Consider the following 22657-nt stretch of genomic DNA (forward strand, 5'->3'; position numbering starts at 1 on the left):
TGGAGAAGGTTCCCCTGCACCCTAGTGGCTGGAGTGCGCAGTTAGAACTTGTCTGATTGAAGACTGCTGGAACAGGGCTCAGTTTTGAGCTTTTTTACTGGTTATTTGGGTAATTTGTTTAAATCAGTTTGTTCGTTTTCTATTGTTGTATAAAAAATTGCACTTTATTCATCTGCTTTTACTGTATTTGTGTTTCTTCCTACTTTATTACTTTAGTTTGCTTTTGCTGCTTGTTTTTAAAAGTACTTAATTGCATTTGTGCTGCATTTATTACTGCTTGTTAGTAGCCTGATTAAATTGTAACTGTTATTCTAAGCCTTTGGTTGAAGCACTTGGGCTTCAGACCAGTTGTTTTACATAAAGAAGGTTTGGGGTCTGCACTGTTGTGGGAGGACAGGTAGCTTACATCCTTCTAAGTTGGGAGTTGCTGATTGAAGGCTTAGTGTCTGTTATTCTAAATATGTATTAGTTCTGGTTTAAGCACTTGGGCTTCGGGCAAGTTAATTTACATTAAGAAGGTGTGGTCTGCACTCGTGGGAGGAGAGGGTAGATTCGGCCCTTCTGAGCTTGGAGTTTCTGGTTAAAGGTTTATTGTGTCTGCTTATTTGAACTGTTTCTTTCTGAAATTGGTATGCCTTGTTTGCTGTAGCATAGACTAAATTCAGACCTGCTGAATCTAGCTTTGTTTGTATAACTAGAGCACTAATCCAGACTATCTTTTTCTGAAGAAGGTTCCCCTGCTCCCTAGTGGCAGGAGTGTACAATTAGAACTTGTCTGATCGAAGACTGCTGGAACGGGGCTCAGTTTTAAGCTTTTTATTGGTTAATTGGTTAATTTGTTTAAATCAGTTTACTACTGTTATATTAAAAAAATAAATAAACTTTATGCATCGTCTCTTAGTTAGGGTTAAACTATTCCCGGCGCCATAAAGTCGGTTCTACAAATTTTCCCTTAGAACTAGCCAGTTTTTTAGTTTCAGCAGTCAAATCTGTTTCTTTGAGGTCAGCACTTGTTCAGAACGCGTTGTAAGCACTAAATAAGCTACAAATTACTAAAGCACTCAACTTTCCTCACTTGTCTAGAGGAAAACAAGTTTTAGTACTTAATAAATAAGCACCTATCCAGGCATGTCTAAGGGTCAGTTCCCGGCATTTTCTCCTGTCTACCTGATGAATCTGGGCATCTTGGGGCAATGCAGCAATTGCCTCATGTACACAGACAACCCTCTCCTCCTACCACCCAACACTACAACCTGTGAGAGGTGCACTTATACAGCCAAACTAGAAGCAAACCTTTACCCAAGGCTGGATTAGACAGTCAAGAGGAGAAGGTAAACACTTGCACCACACCACACTCATCACATAGTCCCTCAAAACCTACACCACCAAAACCACACATAGAAACACAAAACACACACCTACATTCACGGAGGCTCTCAATAAAAATCTGCTCAAACAACAGAGCCCTCCAAAGCAGAAACGTAAGCAACCTCCACCCCCCCCCCCAACACAACCCAAATGACACATAGCCCACAAACTCAGTGTGCCACTGAACCACAGCCCATAAGGCATAACAACATACCCAACACTCTAGTTCATAGGTTCATAGGTGTGTACCAGGCTAATGGCCCTGGACCCTTTACAAGCCTAGCCCATAGGATTACCCTGGCATCATGCTACCCGTTAAACATTTCCTGAACTAAATGATGTCATGTCCTATGAATGTCTGAATCTGTAGTGTTCCGATATCAGCAGGACTGCTAGTAAGACAGTGGGCACTTCTCATAAGCAGGACTAAAGTCAGTTACTGCAGTACCACCCTCCTCCCGCTTTTGGGACTACAATCCACAATACAGTTTACATGCAAATTAGAGCAGAAAAAGTCTCCCAGTTAGAATGTACTGATAAAAAAAAAAACAAAAAAAAACATGGTTCTCAATTTATGGTCAGTTATAAAAGGTATCATTCTTATAAGCAGTCTCATGTAAACACAAGGCTAAAACTAATACAATTAAAAATATAAAACCTAATTGCACTTAGGCAAGCATGATTTGGAAATGGCTTTCATTATAACAGTTAAAAAGTATTTCCATAAATTTAAAATAAAAGCATTGATTTTCAGTAATGTTTTCTCTCTGTGTTTCTGCAAAACGCTTCTTATTCTTTTCAAAAGAGGCTGCTGTTAGAAAGCTCTGCTGCATTTTTTGGAATTCCAGCCTGAATCGCAGACTCAATACCACAATGATCCTGCCCACAGAAGATTTTGAAGTAGCCATTATCACCCCAGTCTGTATTCTATGAGTTAGCAGCCAACCAGTAAGGAGTGTTGTTTTCTATGCCCCAGCCCAAGATCTTAATAGAATGACCCCCGACTGCTTCTCCAGTGTGATGCTGGTACACACCTGATTTACACAGCAGGAAGTCCTCATACACAGTGAAGGCCCCCTCCATGGGTCCATTCTTATAAATTTCTCCCATTATGCTTTCATGAGAGGAAGGGACACTCTAGGCAGATCCACTGTAAACCTTGCCCTTTTCATATGAAAGAGTATAACCAGCATCACACTTTTTCACATAAGGTGGCATGTCACCTCATTCTCAAGAAGATGGTGGCCGTGAGCCATTCATGTGATGTTCACAGGGAGGAATAGTATATGGCCTGCAACCTATGCCAGAAACATACAGCCCCCCCGACACCAAGCCACTTTCAGTCCAGTACTGCCACGCTCCCGATGGATAGCCACCATTGCATACCATTCCACATTCAAAGCCGCAGCATGAAAGCAGATCTTCAGCAGATACCTCCACATTTTGCTTTCCCCAGAGTGGATGCAGACACAGTCAGACAAGATCGCTGATCCCAGATCTCTCGGATTGTTGGACAATTGGGCCACTGAGTTCATGAATCAAAGTTATCAGGAAGCTTCACTTTTCCAGAATAGGAAGTCTTTAAAGGCAATTTTGGACCATGCAGAATTGTACCACACAGACGCTTCAAATAACTCTGATCCACATTGTAAAAGTTTTGTCCAGCCTTCCATGTAGTATTTAATTTGTTAATGTGGTTGATTATATCTGGTGACCAGGTAGAGGAAGATGACAAACTTCGAGAGTTGGCAAAACCCAAGAGGAGACAAACTGTAACTAATGAATGCCACATGATGGATGCTGGCCCAATTTAAATGCAAAATGAAAACCGCAGCTGATCGTCACGACCTTGTCTGTATTCCTCCTAAGCCTGTCATAGGTGACTCTATAGTCAGGCACACTGATGTTCCACTCACCAGGCTAGACAAGGAGAAAGTTACTGTCAGCTGCCTGTCGGGTGCCAGGATCCACCACATAACACACTCACTCAGGTCACTCCACAACAAGTACAAATATGACTCTGTCATTGTCCACGTTGGTGTGGAATGACCTGAGATGTACCTCCCTGGACTGCATGAAAAGAGACACGGAGGAGCTCTGCGATCTTGTAGCCCAGGCAGGTATGACCCTAGCCCTGAGTAGCATCCTGCCATCACCAAGAATGATACCACAGTACAAGGACAAAATGATTGATTTCAACAATTGGCTAAGCTTCTGGTGTCATTCTAAGGGGATCCAGTATCTGTCTGCCTGGGATGACATGATTGACAGACCACGATGCTTTGTCAGAGATGGCCTGCACCTGTCACCCTTGGGATTCCGGATACTGGCTAAGGCTCTTGCCACCCCTATAGTGCCTTTTTTTAGGCAAGGTTCAAATGACAAATTCACCACTGTAACAGGTACAAGCAAGCAAAATCTGAATGTAATGCTACTTAATGCTAGAAGTCTAAACCTCAAAATGCATTCACTTGAGGCACTCCTTAAAATGGAGAATATCAACATCTGTGCAGTGACAGAGACCTAGTTCAAGGCTCCAGAGAGCACCCCTGCATTACCAGGCTATAATTCAAACCACACCTTTTGTCCACCTAACCTGGACCAAAACACTAAAGGCAGAGGCATGTCCATATTCATTAAGGATATCCACAACTCCAGGCTAGTTGCTCAGCATAATGCATCCAAGATTATCCAAGTGCAACTAACTCTGGGCAAGACCACAATACAAATTGTAACTTGCTACAGATCCCCCACCATGCCCCAGGATTCTGACTCCTCATTTCTTGATACACTGGAAAATATTAGGGTACAACCCAGCACCCTAATAATGGGCAATTTCAACTACCCCACCATTAACTAGGAAAACTACTCATGTACCAACTCTTTTGCTCAACGTTTTCTGGAATTCATAAATTCCAACATCTTGGATCAAGTTATCCACACCCTCAGCAGGGGCAGCAATATCCTAGACCTGGTCATTACCAACATGGGCGACCAGTGTTTCACACCAGAGGTCAATTCCTGGTTGGTCAGATCCGACCACAAGCTAATCACCCTAGACATCCACATCCCGCCCCCACCCCCCATTACGGAAACCACCGTAAAAAATTTCTCCAAAGCCAACTTCACGGTTCTCAAGACAGAAGTGGCAAACTTCATGACATCCATGCAGATGGACAATAGTGGTACGACTGCTTAACCCTACACAAATGCACTTTATAAGCACTTACACAAGTGCATGGATCGTGCTATCCCTAACCGAACCAAGATGCTATCCTCCAAAAAAAGGAAGCCAATCTGGTGGTCCCCTGCCATAAACAAACTCTACAACAGAAGAAAGAAACAGTTGCAAAAAAGAGTAAAATCCCATGATTGGAGGAACTCCCTGGTCAGCCTCAGTAAGAAGCTGAGACCCCTCATAAAATCCTCCAAAGCTAGTTACGAAAACAAAATTGCCACTGATTCTAAAGACAACCACAAAGCATTCTATAGCTATGTCAAGAATCTCAATGGCAACACTCAGATCTGCTCTGAGTTACAGCACAATGACACAAAATATACAGAACCACCTAATATTGCCAACATCCTGGCAGAGAGGTTCACTGCTAACTTTATCCCCTCTCACCCTCTAAAGGGCCCATCTCTATACCGGAAGAATGCAAAGTTCCTGTAATCATGGCTGCACAGGTAAAAACCACACTCTCCAAAGCCAAGAACACAGCATCCATGGGACCTGACAACATCCCAGCCTGTGTTCTACACGAACTACAGAATGAACTGGTACCCTACCTAAGCACCATGTTCAATCATAGCCTCACCTCAGGCTTTGTGCCCACTGAATGGCACACAGCAACTGTTATCCCACTCCACAAAGGGGGAGCCACCACGGACCTTGGGAACTACTGCCCCATTAGCCTAACAAGCCAGGTCTGCAAGGTCATGGAATATATCATCATGGAACTTATAAACAAAGACATTGGTAATCTCCAAACTCTGGAACCCACCCAGTTCAGGTTTGTAAAAGGCAGATCATGTCTCCTAAAGCTGATAGACTTATTTGAAGCAGTCAACAAAGCTGTAGATGAGGGTAAGGTGGTTCACACAGCCTATCTAGATCTCGCCAAGGCTTTTGACACCATCCCCCACTCTGGAATTATAGATAAACTCACTAAACTAGGTATAAACCCCTATGTCACAAGATGGGTTGCCAACTGGCTCACTGACAGAACCCACACTGTGAAAGTAGCAGACTCCAAATCCGACTTCAGACCAGTGACAAGTGGAGTACCACAGGGTTCAGTCCTGGGTCCTCTCCTGTTTGGTATCTACTTTTCTGAAGTACAGGCTAACACAGAAGGTCTTTGGCTAACGAAGTTCGTAGATGACTGCAAACTACGAGACATAACTGAAACACCTAATGATGTGGACATCCTACAAAAGGGCCTCACTGAGACAGATGCCTGGTGTCAAAGCCATGGTCTCAAGCTCAATGCCAAAAAGTGCATTGTCATCCCCTTTGGTAAAAAACTCTGTACCCATGAGCTACCACATAGGTGGTAGTCTACTTAACACCGAAAGTGTCAAGTGTGATAAGAGACATTGAGACACAGGTGGACAGTAGTCTCTCCTTTGATAATCACACCGCCACAGTAGTCAGGAAATCCTTCTACATGGCACACCTCATCACAAAAGGTTTCTCAGCCAGGAAAAAATAGGTAATTGTTCCCCTGTACTCATCACTCATTAGACCCATTATAGAGTGCAACGCCCCTTTTGATATGTACCTCACAAGACATCTACAACAACTAGAAAGGCCACAGAAATACCTCACAAAGAGGATTACTGTCCTCAAACAGATGCCCTACGCAGACTGCCTCAAAAAACTCCAGCTTTACTCCATTGCATATCGTCTACTCAGAGGCAATCTCAGAGGCAATCTCTGCCTAACATACAAAGCTATGTCAAACCCAGAGCTGTTGGACATGCTCCACTTAAAGGAATCCCAATCCCTCCGAGCTACATGCTCTAGGGACCTAAACCTTGTCACCACAATAAACAGAACATACTGGAGGGATAGATTCATGTCCCAGAAACTTCCCATACTCTGGAACAAACTACCTATCTATTGCAAAAACAAAGCAACTGAAGCACAAAGGGACTGGAAGAGTTGAAAAAATAAAATAAAAGTTTAATGAAGCTCTTTTCGTCGAGTACACTGACTCGACTTCTTCAGATAACCAATTTTTCTTAAGCCTGTGCTTAAGAACTCTACGAACAAACATGTGACAAAAAACATTTACATATTAAATACAATAACTGACAAGTCATTAACCATTTAAAATTAACTTTTCAAAGACAAAAGTAATCCTGCAGTTCCCTAGTGCAAAACCAAGTATACTCTAAAACATTTGGTTATAGCTCATATTAACCAAAAGCATATGCTTTAAAACATTTAATTACATTACTTCAAATAAAGTGCTAAATTCTTTTAAAAAGCATAGGCAGTCATGCAGTGCCCTAGTGCAAAGCCAAATACACTCTAATACATTTGATTGTAGCTCATATTAAACAAAAATATATATACCTTCAAACATTTAATTGCATTACTACAAGTAAAGTGCTAAAAACTAATAAAATCATGATGAAATATTATTATTATAAAACACTAAGCAACCATTATGGAAATATGTTTTATACTGACCAATTCTCTTTGGGGCTTAAGATTATCTAGTCAAACTTTTTAACTTTAAATAAGGTAAAATAGAACAGATCTCATGATGGGCATCAACTCGGAGTTGCCAGAGTAGTTCTAACTGTTCCAACAGTAATGAAGTAAGTCCACCTCTTATATCTTGGGTGATTTGATCAATTATTCTAAATTTAAATCTATGTGTCGGAAAGTTTTCAATGTGCCTAGCCAATGCGTTTTCTGTTTTATTTTTCCTTATACTATAAAGGTGTTCATATATTCTTTCTTTAAACTTTCTGTCCATTTTTCCAATATAAAAAACTGGACAGAGGTCACAATGGGCTAGGTACACCACCGTTTTTGTGTTACAATGAAACCTCTTTTTGATATAATATGTAATATTTCTGATGGTAAATTTCTGCCCTGTTGCTATGTGTCCACAATAATTACATGATTCACACTTGAACATCCCTGGAGTTCTAGTAAAACTTAATTTGGATGGCTCCTTTAAGTTTTTTAAGTTACTACCTCTTCTAAATACAAAAGTTGTTTTTTCACCTATTTTGTTAATAATACATTTGTCATTTAATAGTAAATTCCAATTTTTAAGGATGATTTTTTTTTTAACGTCAAAGGCCTCAAAATTGTATGTGAAAATGAAACTTACTCTACAGTTATTACCTAGTTCATTACATGAAGTTCTTCTATCAACATTATTCATTAGTGGAATATCACTTGTAAGATTTTCTTCCATCTATGTCATAGAGTACGTATCTCTAACCTTAAAATAGGTTTGCATACACCTACTGACCTTTTATTGCTAACTTCTGTAGTCAATTCACAGATTAGTGGCTCAGGGTACCCTCTCCATAAGAACATCTGCATAAGACATTCACATTCTTTTAAAAAGTCACTGTCTGTAGTGACCATCCTAGCCACCTGAACTAATTGGCCTTTGATGACTGACCTGTTTTGAGTGAACAGGTGGGAACTGGTAAAATGTAAAAATGAATTGGAATAAGTTTGTTTACGGTAAATAGTTGTCATGTAACAATCAGAAATAATATATTTCCTCAACAGTACATCCAAATAAGTTATGGTGTCTTGGCCAAAGTTAAATGTAAATTTCAAAAAGTCACAGCTATTGTTAAATTCTTCTAACAACATCCTAGCTATATCTTCATTGCCCTTCAGGATGATAAAAATATCGTCCAGGAACCGTGTATAATAATGGATGTATATCATTATGTTGGCATTGTTAAATATGGACTGATGTTCCCAATGGGCCATCACCATGTTGGCAAAACTGGCCCCACATGGTGAGCCCATTGCTACGCCTATTTTTTGTAAATAGATATCTTGACCAAAGAGTATGTAATTGTTGATGACAGTGAAGAGTTCTTCCATTACTCTGTCTGTAGGGGGAGCTTCATATTTCTGCATCATGGATAATACTGATTGAATTCCTGCCTCGTGTGGAATAGAGCTGTAAAGGTCACACACATCTACAGTTAGAAAGATGTATTCTCTTTGAAATGTTAATTGATCAATGTCTGCCAAAAATGACAAAGAATCACGGCTGTTTCTCCTTTGCAACGAACTTTTTCAGAATGGAATCAACCAGTTTAGCACTAGCATAAGTAATAGACTGACGTGCATCTACTAGTGCTCGCATTGGTGGATCATCTATGTTTTTGTGAATTTTTGGCACTCCAAAAATTCTTGGAGTTTTAGGATATGACATGGTTAAATAATTTAAAGTTTTAATATCTATTAGTGCCTCAATGAACATATTGTTAAAATACGTGTTCATTTTATGGTACGCTGAGTGTAATTCATTGATACTAACTTTTGTATAAGTTTCATTACTCAATACACAATTCATTTTATCTGTGTAGTCAGTATTATTCATAAGTATCAGCCCCCCTGTATGTCCCCAGAAGGTGACATTATATTGAGCAACTCCCTCAATCAGATTTTTCTTTTACATTCATGTGTAATAAGAGCAGTAAGAATTAATATTTACTTTTAGAATCTCTAATTAAAGTAAGCCGTGGTGGTGAAGCAGAAGCATTGTCGACTCACAGCAAGAGGTTCTCCCGTTCGCTTCTCGGCTGGAGTGCCTTCTGTGTGGAGTCTGCATGTCCTCCCCGCAGTCAAGTGGTTGAAAGACATGCGTGAATGAGCTTGCCTTCATTGAAGGTTGGGCATCGGGTTGGCACCTCGGCACCATAAAAATCTACTGCCAATCATTAGCAGACTGGAGTTCCGCTGTGGTGACCCCTAACCGGGAAAAGCCGAAAGAAGAAGAAGAAGAATCTCTAATTAAAGTGCCAGTTTATTACAAATAATTGGAATGTCATGTCACCAATTACATGGGAAAATTTTAGCAATCTTGCTATCAAATATATCTCATCTCACAAATTAATTTATTCAAAAACAAAAAACAAACGCTATTACCAAAATATTGGGGTTACTTACTAGATATAATTCTTGACAAATAAAATTTGCCTACAAATTGTCATGAAAAGCTAACCTTTAAATAAGAAATGAATGTAGTATAACCAGTCTTTCTTGCATCTTCTCCCTTCTCTTAGTATATGTGTAACTAGATATTTTCCCTAAACATACAAATAAATGGTTAAATTTCTATTTTTACTTTCTATATAGACAATCCCCTTTTCACTATCCCTTATGAGACCAAATAAACATAAGAATTCTCATACTTTACTTGACGATGTAGTGACTTCTTGTGTATATATTGTGTGTGTATATATGTATAATTTTCTCGGAACAAGATTGTTGTTTGTTTTCTTTAGATAGGTATTTGTATTGTTTATTTGTGTTTTTGAGTTACTGTATTGTTGTTATTATTTGAAAAAAGAAAATTGAAATAAAGAGATTTCTGGAAAAAAAAAAGTGCCAGTAGCCATTTTCCAGTGATTCTCATGTTTGTGTATTTGTCCTCTGTTGCTTAAATATGATATGGCCTTTCCTTCATTTGCAGAAAGTGCCTCCACATTATTACTTTAAGTCTACTAATTAGCTGTAGGGACTACTCCTCCCATTTCATTCCCCTTTTCACCTAATATTATCATTTTCCTGAAATTCTGTGTTTAGCTGTTCACTTAGCTGTGCCTAACATTACATAGTTAAAAGACCTGTAAATTATCTGACAATGTAGAGGTTTACTAATACAGTAAGAAGAAAAGAAGGAAGGGCTAGAAATCTGGAAAAGCCATAAATAACAGGGGAGACCCCAAGTCAAGGACAATTTGTAAATATTGCTCTTATAAACTTAGAAAGTTGCTAGAAAAACAGGTTTTGCATTACCATGCATTTTCTGAAGGATATGGCTGTCATTATTTAGTGACTTCAGTCCTCAATGATTTGCCAGAAAACCACAAATTTTGTGAGGAACAGACATAAATAACAAGGCAAAAATTTGGACATTCTGCAAAAATCTGGACAGTTGAGAAGCATGTATGCCCAGTATGATGTATCTCCCTGAATTCTAAATAAAATACCATAAGAGTCATGAAAACCCAATATGAGATGCAATGAAGATGTTTAACACAGAAATGCCAGTGAAGGATAGAAACTGTTAGGACTAATTTATTTATCATGTGACATTTCTGAGATCATTTTGGAGAAGAATACACTCTGGTGCAAGAGATGCTGTGTTTAAGGTGTGTGAAGAACGCATTGCTGTGCAACAGGTACTAACCTGTGTGAGTAACAACGTTTCTTATCATTCTCTTTACAACTGCACAAAATTACTATTTTAGGACACACTAAACACTTGCATGTTATTAATGTTTCATTTGTACTGTATATCTCTCATTTTGTACTAAAATGTTATTTATGAACTTATGTTACTATCTGTAGATCTGAATCTCATTTATACTTAGTAATATTCACACGCTATAGTGTACCTATAAATTCCCACATTACTGCACTGTGTAGTGCCTATCGAAACCTTGAGATTTGATACTGCAAGTCTTGAAACTATAAGAACTTAACTATGATTCATATGAAATAAAAATGAACTGTAAATGTGTTTTTCGTGGCAGAGGTAAAGTCCTCCCTATACTTTCCTAATATGGACGGTACATTCCCACACCCTGAGTTCTCATATATACTAACTCAGAGATTGCTGCACTTCAGGGAAGATGGAATTTTATGAGATAGTACTATATATTTCTTCTAATCCTACTTAAATGTTTGTAATTCCAAGTTCAGTTACCCTTCTCAGATTTACAAGGGGAACTCCTACTGCCTTGGGTCATATCCTGAAATGTTTTCTTAGATCTAAGTGTATTCATCCAAGTGACACAGAGGCAAACAGATAACTTATTTTCCTGTTTCTGTTAATGACATGTAACAGCAGCTGAAATGTTTCTTACTTTTAATGTCTGCATACGATTGATTGTGACCTGTACAGGCTGACTCTGATCCACAGGAGAACATATACATGCACTAACAGCCTTCTCCTGATTTTTCAGGTTATTGTCGATTTTGTCTAAGCCAGACAGCAGCTGCCAGCACTGTAGTCCATGTTCATCTGTAAAAAAAAAATAGAAATCATTGAGACAGTCTTAGCTGACAGTTTGTCATGTAGTGCCAGAATTTATAATCCATGAGAAAGCAGCTTTTGTGACAAACTTTTATTCTCATAATTTGTATAAAATGCTTGAAATGTACTAGTTTTTAAACAGTTTCTGCAAAATAATGTCATTGAATAATAGCAACATACCATGGTGGGATATTGTTATATTTGCCCATGGCTGAGGAAGTCTGTATTCTGGTCACTCAGGCTGTGTGATCTCATGACCAGATAATGCCATCCCCAGCATCGACAAAATATAAACTGGGCACATTCTGCCATGGTGTAGTGCTATATTAATCTTGCTTCCTTGAACATCATGTGTTTCCTTTCATAAATATATGTTGTCAGAAAAGGTTGACGTTTAACATACTCAGATAGCTCAAAACCATGAACAAATGCAAGGATAGCAGCAAAAAAAAAAAGAGCCTTGAAGCTGATTACTAAATTGTTGTGAACCACTGACCTACTTGGTAAGAAACTTATGTTACCTTAATTTCCTTCCTGCATCATCTAGACCTGATATTCTTTGTAATTACTGGCAGCACATGTGAACCCTTCTGTAGGCTAGAATGCCCTTCTAGATTCTGATCATGTGTATTACTGGGGTTAATTACACGACTCCGTCAATGCTCTCTTTAATACACATTTTTGTCTTGCTCATTCATTCTCGTCTGCCTCCCACACTGTGTTAGTTCACTAAATGCTGTCACTCACTGGTCATGACACTTTGTGCCAGGGCATCTTATTCAGCCTTCTCGTTCCCCCAACTGTACTTCCCAGACACTTGAAGCCATAAACCTGTTCCCATATTTCCCATTGTCCCTTCCTCCTCAGTTTTCAACTTCTTCTTCTGACCCCCCCCCCCCGTTTGCTGCCATAACAACTGTCTTGTTTGTACTCAGTTTCATCCCATGTGGCTTCAATCCCCTATTATCTGTTGAAGTTCCTGTTCAGAGTCTGCTCGCAGTGCCACATATCTGATTTCATCAGCTTTCTTAATTTGTCTCCACTGACGTGATTGCTGACATAGCCCATCACCACAATGAACAGGAGTGCGCTCAGAGATGAACCCCGATACATTCCTAATGGAAAACCCCTCTCTGAGTGGTACACTGTTCCTACTTCCGTCATTGCATCCTTGTCTGACACATAGCCTGTACTAATTCCATAAATGCTTCCAGTACTTTGAACTATTGCAGGTCTTCCAAAATCAGCTTTCTTGTAGCCTTCTCATATGTTTTCTTCAAGTCTAGGAAAGCCCAGTAGAACTCTTTCCTCCTCTCCTGCTTCTTCTCTCTATCTGTCTCTCTGCACTCACTGGGTTGGTTGTACTGCAATCTCATTTGACTATGAACTCTTCATCTTCCATATTACGTTCTACTCCTCTGCATATTCATTATCAGTAACCAGTTTCATCCCTTTTATATAGTGTGACAGGAGTCTGACCCTCCCACAGTTCTGAGTATGTCCTTTGCTGCAGTACACTGGCACTAGAATGCTTATCCTTCCATCATTTGGGATGTGCTTTTCTCTCCACACTTTGACGAGTACCCTCAGGAGCTGCTGTGACTTTGTCCTTTGCTGCAGTACACTGGCACTAGAATGCTTATCCTTCCATCATTTGGGATGTGCTTTTCTCTCCACACTTTGACGAGTACCCTCAGGAGCTGCTGTGACTTTCTCCGAGCCTGCAGGTTCCCTTGATTTTGTTTTCCTTAGTGCACTTTGTACTTCTTCCAGGATGCGTTTTCTTTCTTCTTCTTCCATCACAGGGTGCTCATTTGGTAAAACAACTTCTTTGGGTTTTTCTTCATTCAGAAGCTTCTTGAATTACTCCGTTAATCTACCACCGATGTCTTCTGGACTGGTGAGCTGATTGTTGTTGGTGTTCTTTATGAATGATGTCTGCTGACTATCTACTTTATCTGTCTGTTGTTGCCTTGAAACCTGACAGAGCTTTTTTGTGCAGCCTGCTGAGCCATTTTCCAGAAGCTGCTACAGTTTCTGTGATGTCTTGTCCTTGCCATTGAAGCTGCTCTGTTAGCCTCTTTGTTTTCCAACCAGTATCCTTTATTCTATTCTGCTTCTTCCTAAACTCCTTTCTTTTGATAACTTCTGGACCTCTGCATACCACAACCAGCTTTCCTTATGACCACACCAGGCATAACTACATATCTGCTCTCTCATCCTCACACATGCTGTTTTGAGATGGTGCCATTCTTCTTCTTTTGGTCTGCCTATTTCCTCCTCTTTCTGAGGTGCTACAGCTCTGCGTATTTTCTTGAAGTCCTACACTTTCAATTTTGTTAATTTCCAGGTGTTGAGCTTAGTCCCCGTTGATCTTAGAGCCTTTTCTCTCCACTGCTTGCAGCTGATTGTGACCACCAATGATTTATGCTGGGGGGCTGACTGTTTTACTAGTAATGACTTTGCAATCTCTGATTCAACTCCTCTGCCCTCCATTTACTAGGAGGAAGTCTACCTGAGTTGCATGCTGGCCACTCTTGTATCTGATCTTGTCAATGTTTATCTTGGCAAGCCATATGTTGGCTACCATTAAACAAGACAAAAGCCAGGAATGGCATCTCCTTCACTATTTTTACTGTCACAATCAAGTGTACCCAAGCAATTCTCTTATCTTGAATGCTCATATCTTAGACAGAACAAGTCACCCATTATCAACACTAAATCATTCTGCCCCCCCCCCCCTTACTGAGAAAATCCTGCAAATGCTGCTGAATGCCATCTTTTTTCTCATCATTGCAGCCTTCCTGTGGGACATAGGCTAAAGTCATGAGGACTGCCCTGTCTTTACTGTGGATTCTGATTGCCATGGGTCTGTCACTGACTTTTATTACATCCCACATAGTGTTCAGAAAACTGTCCCTCACCTCAGATGTTCTTTGTGTTTCACTGTTGCAGTCATCACATTTGGGTTATCCCTGACAGGGTAGCCCTCAGCCGGCCTGAATACCAGAGGCTTAGTATTTCTGCGTCGGTTGCTGTCGCTTCACTGCTCTGCCTTTCTACGTTGTCTCCCAGGTATACAGAATACCCAGTATCCTCCTTCCTATCATGCCAGGATGCAACTTGTACAAAATTACCCAGATAAAGCTTCCACTGATGTCTGCAGACTTACCAGAGCTGATCTATGTCTTCATAACCTATTGTCTGATTATACATGTATCGCAATAACCTGTACAAAGTGTGATCTGCAGGATGTAGATGGGGCCAGAACAGTGATACCTGTATGGCCATGTTGTGTTATGCCTCTGCTGCAGCATCTGCAATGAATACTAGTTTCCTGATGGATTTTCTTCAGGCTTTGTCTGCTAACCTATGATGCCATAAGAAATCAGAGCTCACAATTCTTTTAAAACATCTTTTAATTCATATACCCACGTCTGCCTTTATGTTCATGAGAGGTGGAGAGATTCTTAGAATTGTCATGTGTTAGAACTTCTACTGATGGGCACTTACATGAATTTGTTTTTCAAAACTAAGTGATCTGACAGTCCATTCAAAAGACTGAATAATAAATGATTGAAAGCCATAGGAAAGTAAATAAAATATTGTCAGTTGCAAAAAATCTGAAACTTAAAAATCAAGACAATACTAAATGTAGAGAGGAAAACCAAATACAAATTATGAATTTCACACCCAGCCCCCACACACAATAATGTAAATACTCCATTCTGACAGGGGACAACCCTTCTTACATATCCCATAAATATATATATATATATATATATATATATATATATATATATATATCTATATATATATATATATATATATATATTATATATATTATTGAGCTATATACATATATATATATATATATATATATATATATATATATATATTTATATCTATATATATTTATATGTAGCTATATACATTTATATGTTTATATGGTCCCCTATCAGAAGGAGAAAAGCTCACAATAGCGAATGCCAAAAGACTGAACTGGGAACAGCATAAACCTGGAAGGTCAAACAGCAAAGACATTGATTGTGCAGGATTGTAGTGCAATGGCGGGCTGGAATTTTGCTCTTTTCCCCACTGTAGTGCGATCTTGGATTTTGTATATATAATTAGCAGGGGATACAGGTGGTTTGCCGCCTGCAAAATCACAGATGTCTGTTTTTTTGGTTTTGTTTTTCTAACTCTAAAGGTGTTCATCCCTGGGGAAATGAATATTTTTGTTATAGTACAAAAATATGGTTTATTTTCATTTGGTATGTTCACCTTATGTTTTAGATTTGCTTTCATATATATATTTAGCATTAGCTGAGCATTTTGAGATTCAGTTCATCTTTTTTTTTTTTTTTTTTTCAGTCTTCACTTTTCTATATGGAACCCAATTTACCACAGAAACATTGCTACTGCTCATTTTCAGTCCTCTCCATAATAACAATAACCCATCAGTTCTTGCATTGCAAAGACCATGTGACTCAGTAATGTTGCTAATAATATTACATTTTTATTAAGAAAAGACCATTAAGTCTGCGGTGGTGGTGCTGCAGTAGCGTTGTTGTCTCACAGTACGACGCTGTCCGGTTTGATTCACAGCTAGAGCGGCTTCTGCGTGGAGATGTGCGTAAATGGGCGTACCTTCGTTGAAGGTTGTGCGTCAGGGCTGGTTAGCATGTAAAAATCAACTACCAATCATTAGCGGACCGGGGTTCCGCTGTGGCGACCCCTAACCGAGAAAAGCCGAAAGACACAAACAATTAAGAAAAGACCATTGAATTGGTTTATTAATATGTCAAGCTTATCTGAAAATGTTCTCCTGTGACATATATATTTGTCTGGCTAATAAAGTAATAGTTAAATGGCTCATTAAATATTTGTCGAATTGTCGGTCTACTGTAATGAAATGAATGAATTAATTTGATAATCTTGCTTCATCTAACCTAACTTGTAAAATTTTGAACCCAGTCTCATTCTCAAACATAGAAATGTGCCTTTAACATTTCCTCATTCCTTTCCCTGTGATGTCCCATCTATACTGTATACATTCAAGCTATACAGTAATGTAGCCACTTCCAAGCCTTGCATTCCTCTTGTCTCTATTTTTACACATTAATGCAGAGATGTATGGACACAAACTTACATTCTCTGCCTGTTCTTTGAATGAGAGCTGGGATTAAACTAAATTAAGTAAGGTGCTACTGCTTAATAGAATTGTGGGGTTTGTCCTTCCATCCTTAACTCGGAGTTGACACCAATTACTTCTTATAGGCTGACTAATGTTTAAATAGATTTTTTTCACTGAAAAATTATGCTTTCTCAAAGACACTACTGAACGTATTACTTGGTACTGGGCACTGCCTGGCATTATTAAGAAAATAATGCATTTATAGACATATTCGAGTATACACTTGTTATGTATACCTGATGTACTGCAGAATATGGTTGGCATTGAAATAACTGTTGGATTTCACCAAGTTCTCTTTAAAAAATTTTAATCAGTTATTGTTGTGTTATTACTGAATGTATTTTTTCGGGTCTATATTACATCGTCGAACTTCAAAAAGTTCGAACGATGTAATATCGAACCTAAATGTCCGAAACATTAAAATAGCAAACAGAAAGAACAGCGATTTTTTTCCCTGGGAAAAAAAATCGCTGCTCCCTAACAAAAAAAAACCCCCTCCAACCTAAAACTTAAACTAAAGTGGGGGGCTTTGCTGTGCCCCCCACACCCCCTACTTAAATATACAAACTCCGAGATCGCACCACAGTGGAGGAAATAGCAAAGTCTTGAAAACGGCCTACCAATTTTTTTTCCCTGGGAAAAAATTGATGTGCCATGGCTTCGCTATTTTCAGGTTTCGGACGTTTAAGTTTGATATTACATTGTTTGAACTTTTTGAAGTTCGACGAAGTAATATGGACCCTATTTCTTCTTAGGTCTTCAGTGAAACATATTCTGTCTAGCCAGGACCACCCAATTAACAAGCATACATAAATACAGATGGATACATAAGAAGTACAGAGCTTCAATTGGAAATTAATGTAGAAGAAAAAATGAAAATATATGCAGGTTGAGCAGAAGAAAACATGTATCAAAGTAACTTGAATCATCTCCACAGGAGGGATGACAGAAAAGGAGAAAATGGACCTATCTGTTTAAAAATATCAATGATCAGAATGACCTAGGGTTATAAGTACAGTATTTCTTTCAGATTTCCAGAGGCACCAATATTGGCCTTTCTTATCTTACAATATTAGACACCCTTGAACTAGACTTTTTCAACAACAAACTATTTATTTATTAGTACTCTTAAGTGATATTGCAGCTTTACGTAGGATGCTATACTTGTTGAATGGTGCTCAGGAATTACTGTAATTTAAGTACTTTTCTGCGAGATTCCTACCTTCTGGAGAGACACTTTTCTTCTCCTTCTTCAGGTCTTCATAATGATGTAGCAAAACGTTTCTGGAACTGTGCAACTTCCGCTTGACTGTTTTATACTGGTTGACAATACTGAAATCAAGAAACAGAGAATATCGACCTGTTTGACTTCTATATTGAGTAAGTGCTTTGAGAGTACACTGTGGCTTTCCTTAAGCAAGTTCAAGACTTTAGCTCATTAATAAATATATATATATATATATATATATATATACATATGTATATATAAATATGTATATATATATATATATATATATATACATATGTATATATATATATATATATATATATATGGATCTACTTTTATATCCCGAATTACCAAAATCCCGAACTACATAATCCCGAGACCAGAATGTTGAAAATTGACTTTACCGAAATTTAAAAATCTCGAATGTCAGAATACCTAAATGCTGTTGATAATTAAACAATGTACTGGTTATTTGTGCACTATCCCTTTAAGGTTTTCAGTTTGTGAAGGGAAACAGTATGGCAGACATTAAGTTTGGAACAGTGAATCATTGGCAAAGTATGTAAATATATAGAATTTGAAAAAGAAAAGCCAATTGTCATTACTGTAGAGTAGGTTTAGTATATGGAACCTAGTGTATTAGTGAATACATTTCTGTATTATGTTGTGCAAATGGGAAGGAAAAGTTGCAGGTAGTGTTTTTTATGCATTTGTAGTGGTTGAAGTTTTGCAGACATCTGATGTTTATGTTAGGTAGGAGATTTTGTTGAAGTAGTAAGTTAAAGTAAGGCATTACTATTTTGTTAGAGATATATGTCTAAGTTATTATTTAGTTGATTGGTAATGTAGTTAGAGTTTTAAATTGTGGAGCATAGTATTTGAGCTGTGTAGTGTTGGAAGTACGATCACTTCCGCGGTGGCGCAGTGGTGACATTGTTGCCTCACAGCAAGAGGTTCTCTCATTTGATTCTCAGCTTGGGTTGGGAGTGCCTTCTGTGTGGAGTCTGCATGTCCTCCCCACGGTCGATTGGGTGTTCGAAAGACATGCGTTGAATGGGAGTGCCTTCACTGAAGGTTGGGCATCGGGCTGGCAACTCAACACCATAAAAACCAACTGCCAATCATTAGCAGACCGGAGTTCCGCTGTGGCGACCCCTAACCAGGAAAAGCCGAAAGACAAACAAACAAACAAGTGTTGGAAGTACGATCACCGTACAGTGCAGAATGGCATATTTACTGTTTTCTTTACTGTAGTGAGATCTTGGAGCTGTTGTATTTAATTAGCAGGGGGTGTGAGGGGTGCAAGAGGGCTTTCCCCTCTGCTTAAACTTATAGCAGTATGAAGTACATTGACTTAATTTATTGTGTGTTTTATCGGGGGAGGGTTGGGTCATTACTTGTGCTTTTTATTTTTCAATATTTTAAACATCGAGATTTTGCATTTTCAGTACGATGAACTATCAATTTTGTCATCTCGGGATTGCTTAGTTCTTGATTTTGGTAATTTGGGATATGAAAGTAGATAAATATATATATATATATATATATATATATATATATATATATATATATATATATATATATACACACACACACACACACACACACACACACACACACACACACACACACACACATACATTCCCTTCAAGGAGATCACATGTAATTAATTTGATGATTTTTAACGAGCAGATTGTTAGCTCATTGGATAATTCACTATCTGCTGATGTTGTATTTTTGGATCTGGCTAAGGCTTTTAACTCCATTCCCCAAGAAACAGCCATAACAGCTTTAATGAGAACTGATCACTCTTTCTTGTGTAGTTAAATGGGTATCCAAATGATTACTGGATAGAACCTACAGAGTAAGAGTTAAAACCTCCTACTCCAAGTGTAGACTGATGGCCAGGGGAGAGCCTCAGGCTTCAGTCTTGGGGTCACTATTATATGGTGTAGTTATGCCAGAATGTCCAAGATCTAACTCTCTATGGTTAAATAAGTTCAGTGATGATATTAAGATAGGGTGGGCAGTAACTAATACTAGTGATTGGTATCTGTTGCAATATTACTTGGATAACCTATAATATATATGGATAAAAAACAAAGGTATGAGATTTAACAATGGGAAATGTACTATTTTACATTTTAGGCATAATAATAATCAATATCCCAGGGCAATAACATTTCTGTTTCTTCTGAAGCAATGAGAGATTTAGGCATCATGGCAGATACAAATCTTAACTTTGAAGTTAATGTGACAAACATTATTAGGCAATATTATGGTACTGTGAGGAATGTGTTTTTATGTTTCTCAAGCAGAGATAGTTGGGTGTTACTAAAGATCAATTTAACAAGTATAAGACCTATTATTATTGGATACGGGGGAGGGTTCATATGTGCATTAAATGTTTCACAACTGAAGAAGTTGGAACTGATTCAGAAAACCTTTACCAGAGAGGCAGATAGTTGTCATAACTTATCCTACAAAGAACGATTTGTATATTTGTCATTGTATTCTTTGGCTTACCGGTTCCTAAGAGGTGACATTATCATGATATATGAATGCCTTAAAGACAAATTATTGGCTGCCATTTTATGTATTGAATTTACTGATCATGGTATTGGTACAAGGAATAAAAATTTAGATGTAAGCATTCCTATTTCTAATTCAAACTTAAAGAGATCTTTCTTTAATATTAGGGCAAGAACGATATTGAAATCATTACCTTGAAATTTAAGATTGGGAATGATTTATCAATATTTAAACTGGCATTAGATAACTGGTTTTCTAAAATTCTATATTCTCCAGTGATGTCTATTAGGCAAACTTTAAAAAGGCAGATGTAGGCCCTAGGTTTGTTAGTTTATTCACTGGATCATTGTATTACTTAGTTTACTAAAGGAAACATGCTGTTACCTCTGAACTGGAGTGAATACCAAAAAAAATTAGAATTAACTGTTAGAGTGTGTAAGATGATAAAATATAATACAGCAAAATGAACAAAAAAAGCAATCTTCACATAGGGAAAACTTGCTGGCTAAATTGCCCTGTCACCAACATTAGGAATACAAAACCAGCATGCGTCCATGCAGCCAAACATTATATTATGCCTGGATTAGTACATTTTTACTAGATCAAAATGTTATTTTTTTTATTTTGTTTTATGTCTTCATTTGGTGAGTGAGATCTTTAGAAAATCATTTCACTTAGGTTTACTCTCTTTCCGAAGCATCAGACCTAAAAAGTTTTTTAAACAACTTTATTGAATAATCACCAAACCCAACATTTTTTATCACCTTATTCCAACCAACAATGATCTCGTGCTAGTCCTGCACAGACAATGTTCTCAAGCTGGTACACTATAAAATGTTGTACCAGTGGTCCCATATATATATATATATATATATATATATATATATATATATATATATATATATATATATATATATATATGTGTGTGTGTGTGTGTGTGTTTAGGAAATAACAGACTAACAATTTCTTTATAGGTAATTAAGAGATGCAGGCATACAGATAACACTTAAACTGTAAGATATTGGAAGTATTGTTAAGATGGGTTAAGTAAGTTTGCTTGATTGCAGGATACTTGTAAAAATAGTTGCTTAGGCATGACAGGTCCAACTAAACATTCCTGTTTCAGGTCTTATTCCTGTTTTGGTTAGGAAATAGTCAACAAACATAGCTTAAAAAATCAAATAAGAGAAATGCTTATCTCACTTGACATGGAAGTTGTAGCACTTACTTATCTGTGAGAGCAGTAGCTTCTGGGTCAGTGGGAGGAATCAGGAAACAAGTACCTGGAACAATCTGTTTTCTTCCTGCTGAATCTGTGACCTCCCAATTCATTCCATTTTTCTTTTGAAGGATGTAACAGTTACCACGGATAATCTGACTCTGTCAGCAAAGACAGAACAATTGTTAGTTGTTGAGAAATCTTTTATCAGTTCGCTGACAACAGTGTTTAAACTAATGGAGATATAGCTTAGTTCAAGATATAGAGCACTGACTATTAGTGACAGAATATTTGTATAGAAATATTAGTATTACATGTTTGCTTTTCATTACAGCATTTACAGTTTATGGTACACTGAACAGAAAAATATATTTGAGAGACCAGGGATTCATATATCCCCTGCAGAGTATCTGACATAATATGTGGCAGGTGCTGCAGAGGGCTAAGCCTGTGAGCTGTAGTTTCTGTGGTATAAGGATTGATTCCCACAGCCCTCGTTTGTCTACTGTGTGAACTTGAGCAAGTCACTTAATCAGACATTGTTCCTGGGTCACCCCTGAAAAGGGACTGTGTGTCTGGTGGGCTTACCTGGTTAACAATTGGGTATTATTATTAAGGGTTTACCATCGGAAGGTCGAATTTGGCACCATCGAATGATGGTATCATCGGCCCCTTTCCACGAAACCGACAATGTCAAATTCCGACATTGTCGAAATACAAATCGCCATAAACCTCAGAACGGGCTTTAACATGGTTCAAGATGGGGGCGACATTTGTATTTCGACAATGTCGGGTTCGACATTGTCACAGTTCGACCTCCTGACATCGACTAAAGTTTGTTTGACCAA

The 22657-nt window shown here is 38.2% G+C and overlaps 1 protein-coding gene across 1 annotated transcript in view; it reads right to left on the reverse strand.

Moving 5' to 3' along the window:
• Positions 1 to 22657, reverse strand: part of LOC122816337 (periplakin-like) — a 416450-nt gene that overhangs the window by 173609 nt on the left and 220184 nt on the right. The window contains exons 10-12 of the mRNA XM_044089064.1: positions 21819 to 21970; positions 18053 to 18162; positions 11464 to 11621 (exon numbers count right to left, since the gene is read on the reverse strand). Coding sequence (XP_043944999.1) covers positions 11464 to 11621; positions 18053 to 18162; positions 21819 to 21970 — 420 coding nt within the window. The remainder of the gene's footprint in view (positions 1 to 11463; positions 11622 to 18052; positions 18163 to 21818; positions 21971 to 22657) is intronic.

Source organism: Protopterus annectens, chromosome 12.part0, assembly GCF_019279795.1.
Source record: "Protopterus annectens isolate FY-2018-M chromosome 12.part0, PAN1.0, whole genome shotgun sequence".
Lineage (NCBI taxonomy): Eukaryota > Metazoa > Chordata > Ceratodontiformes > Protopteridae > Protopterus > Protopterus annectens.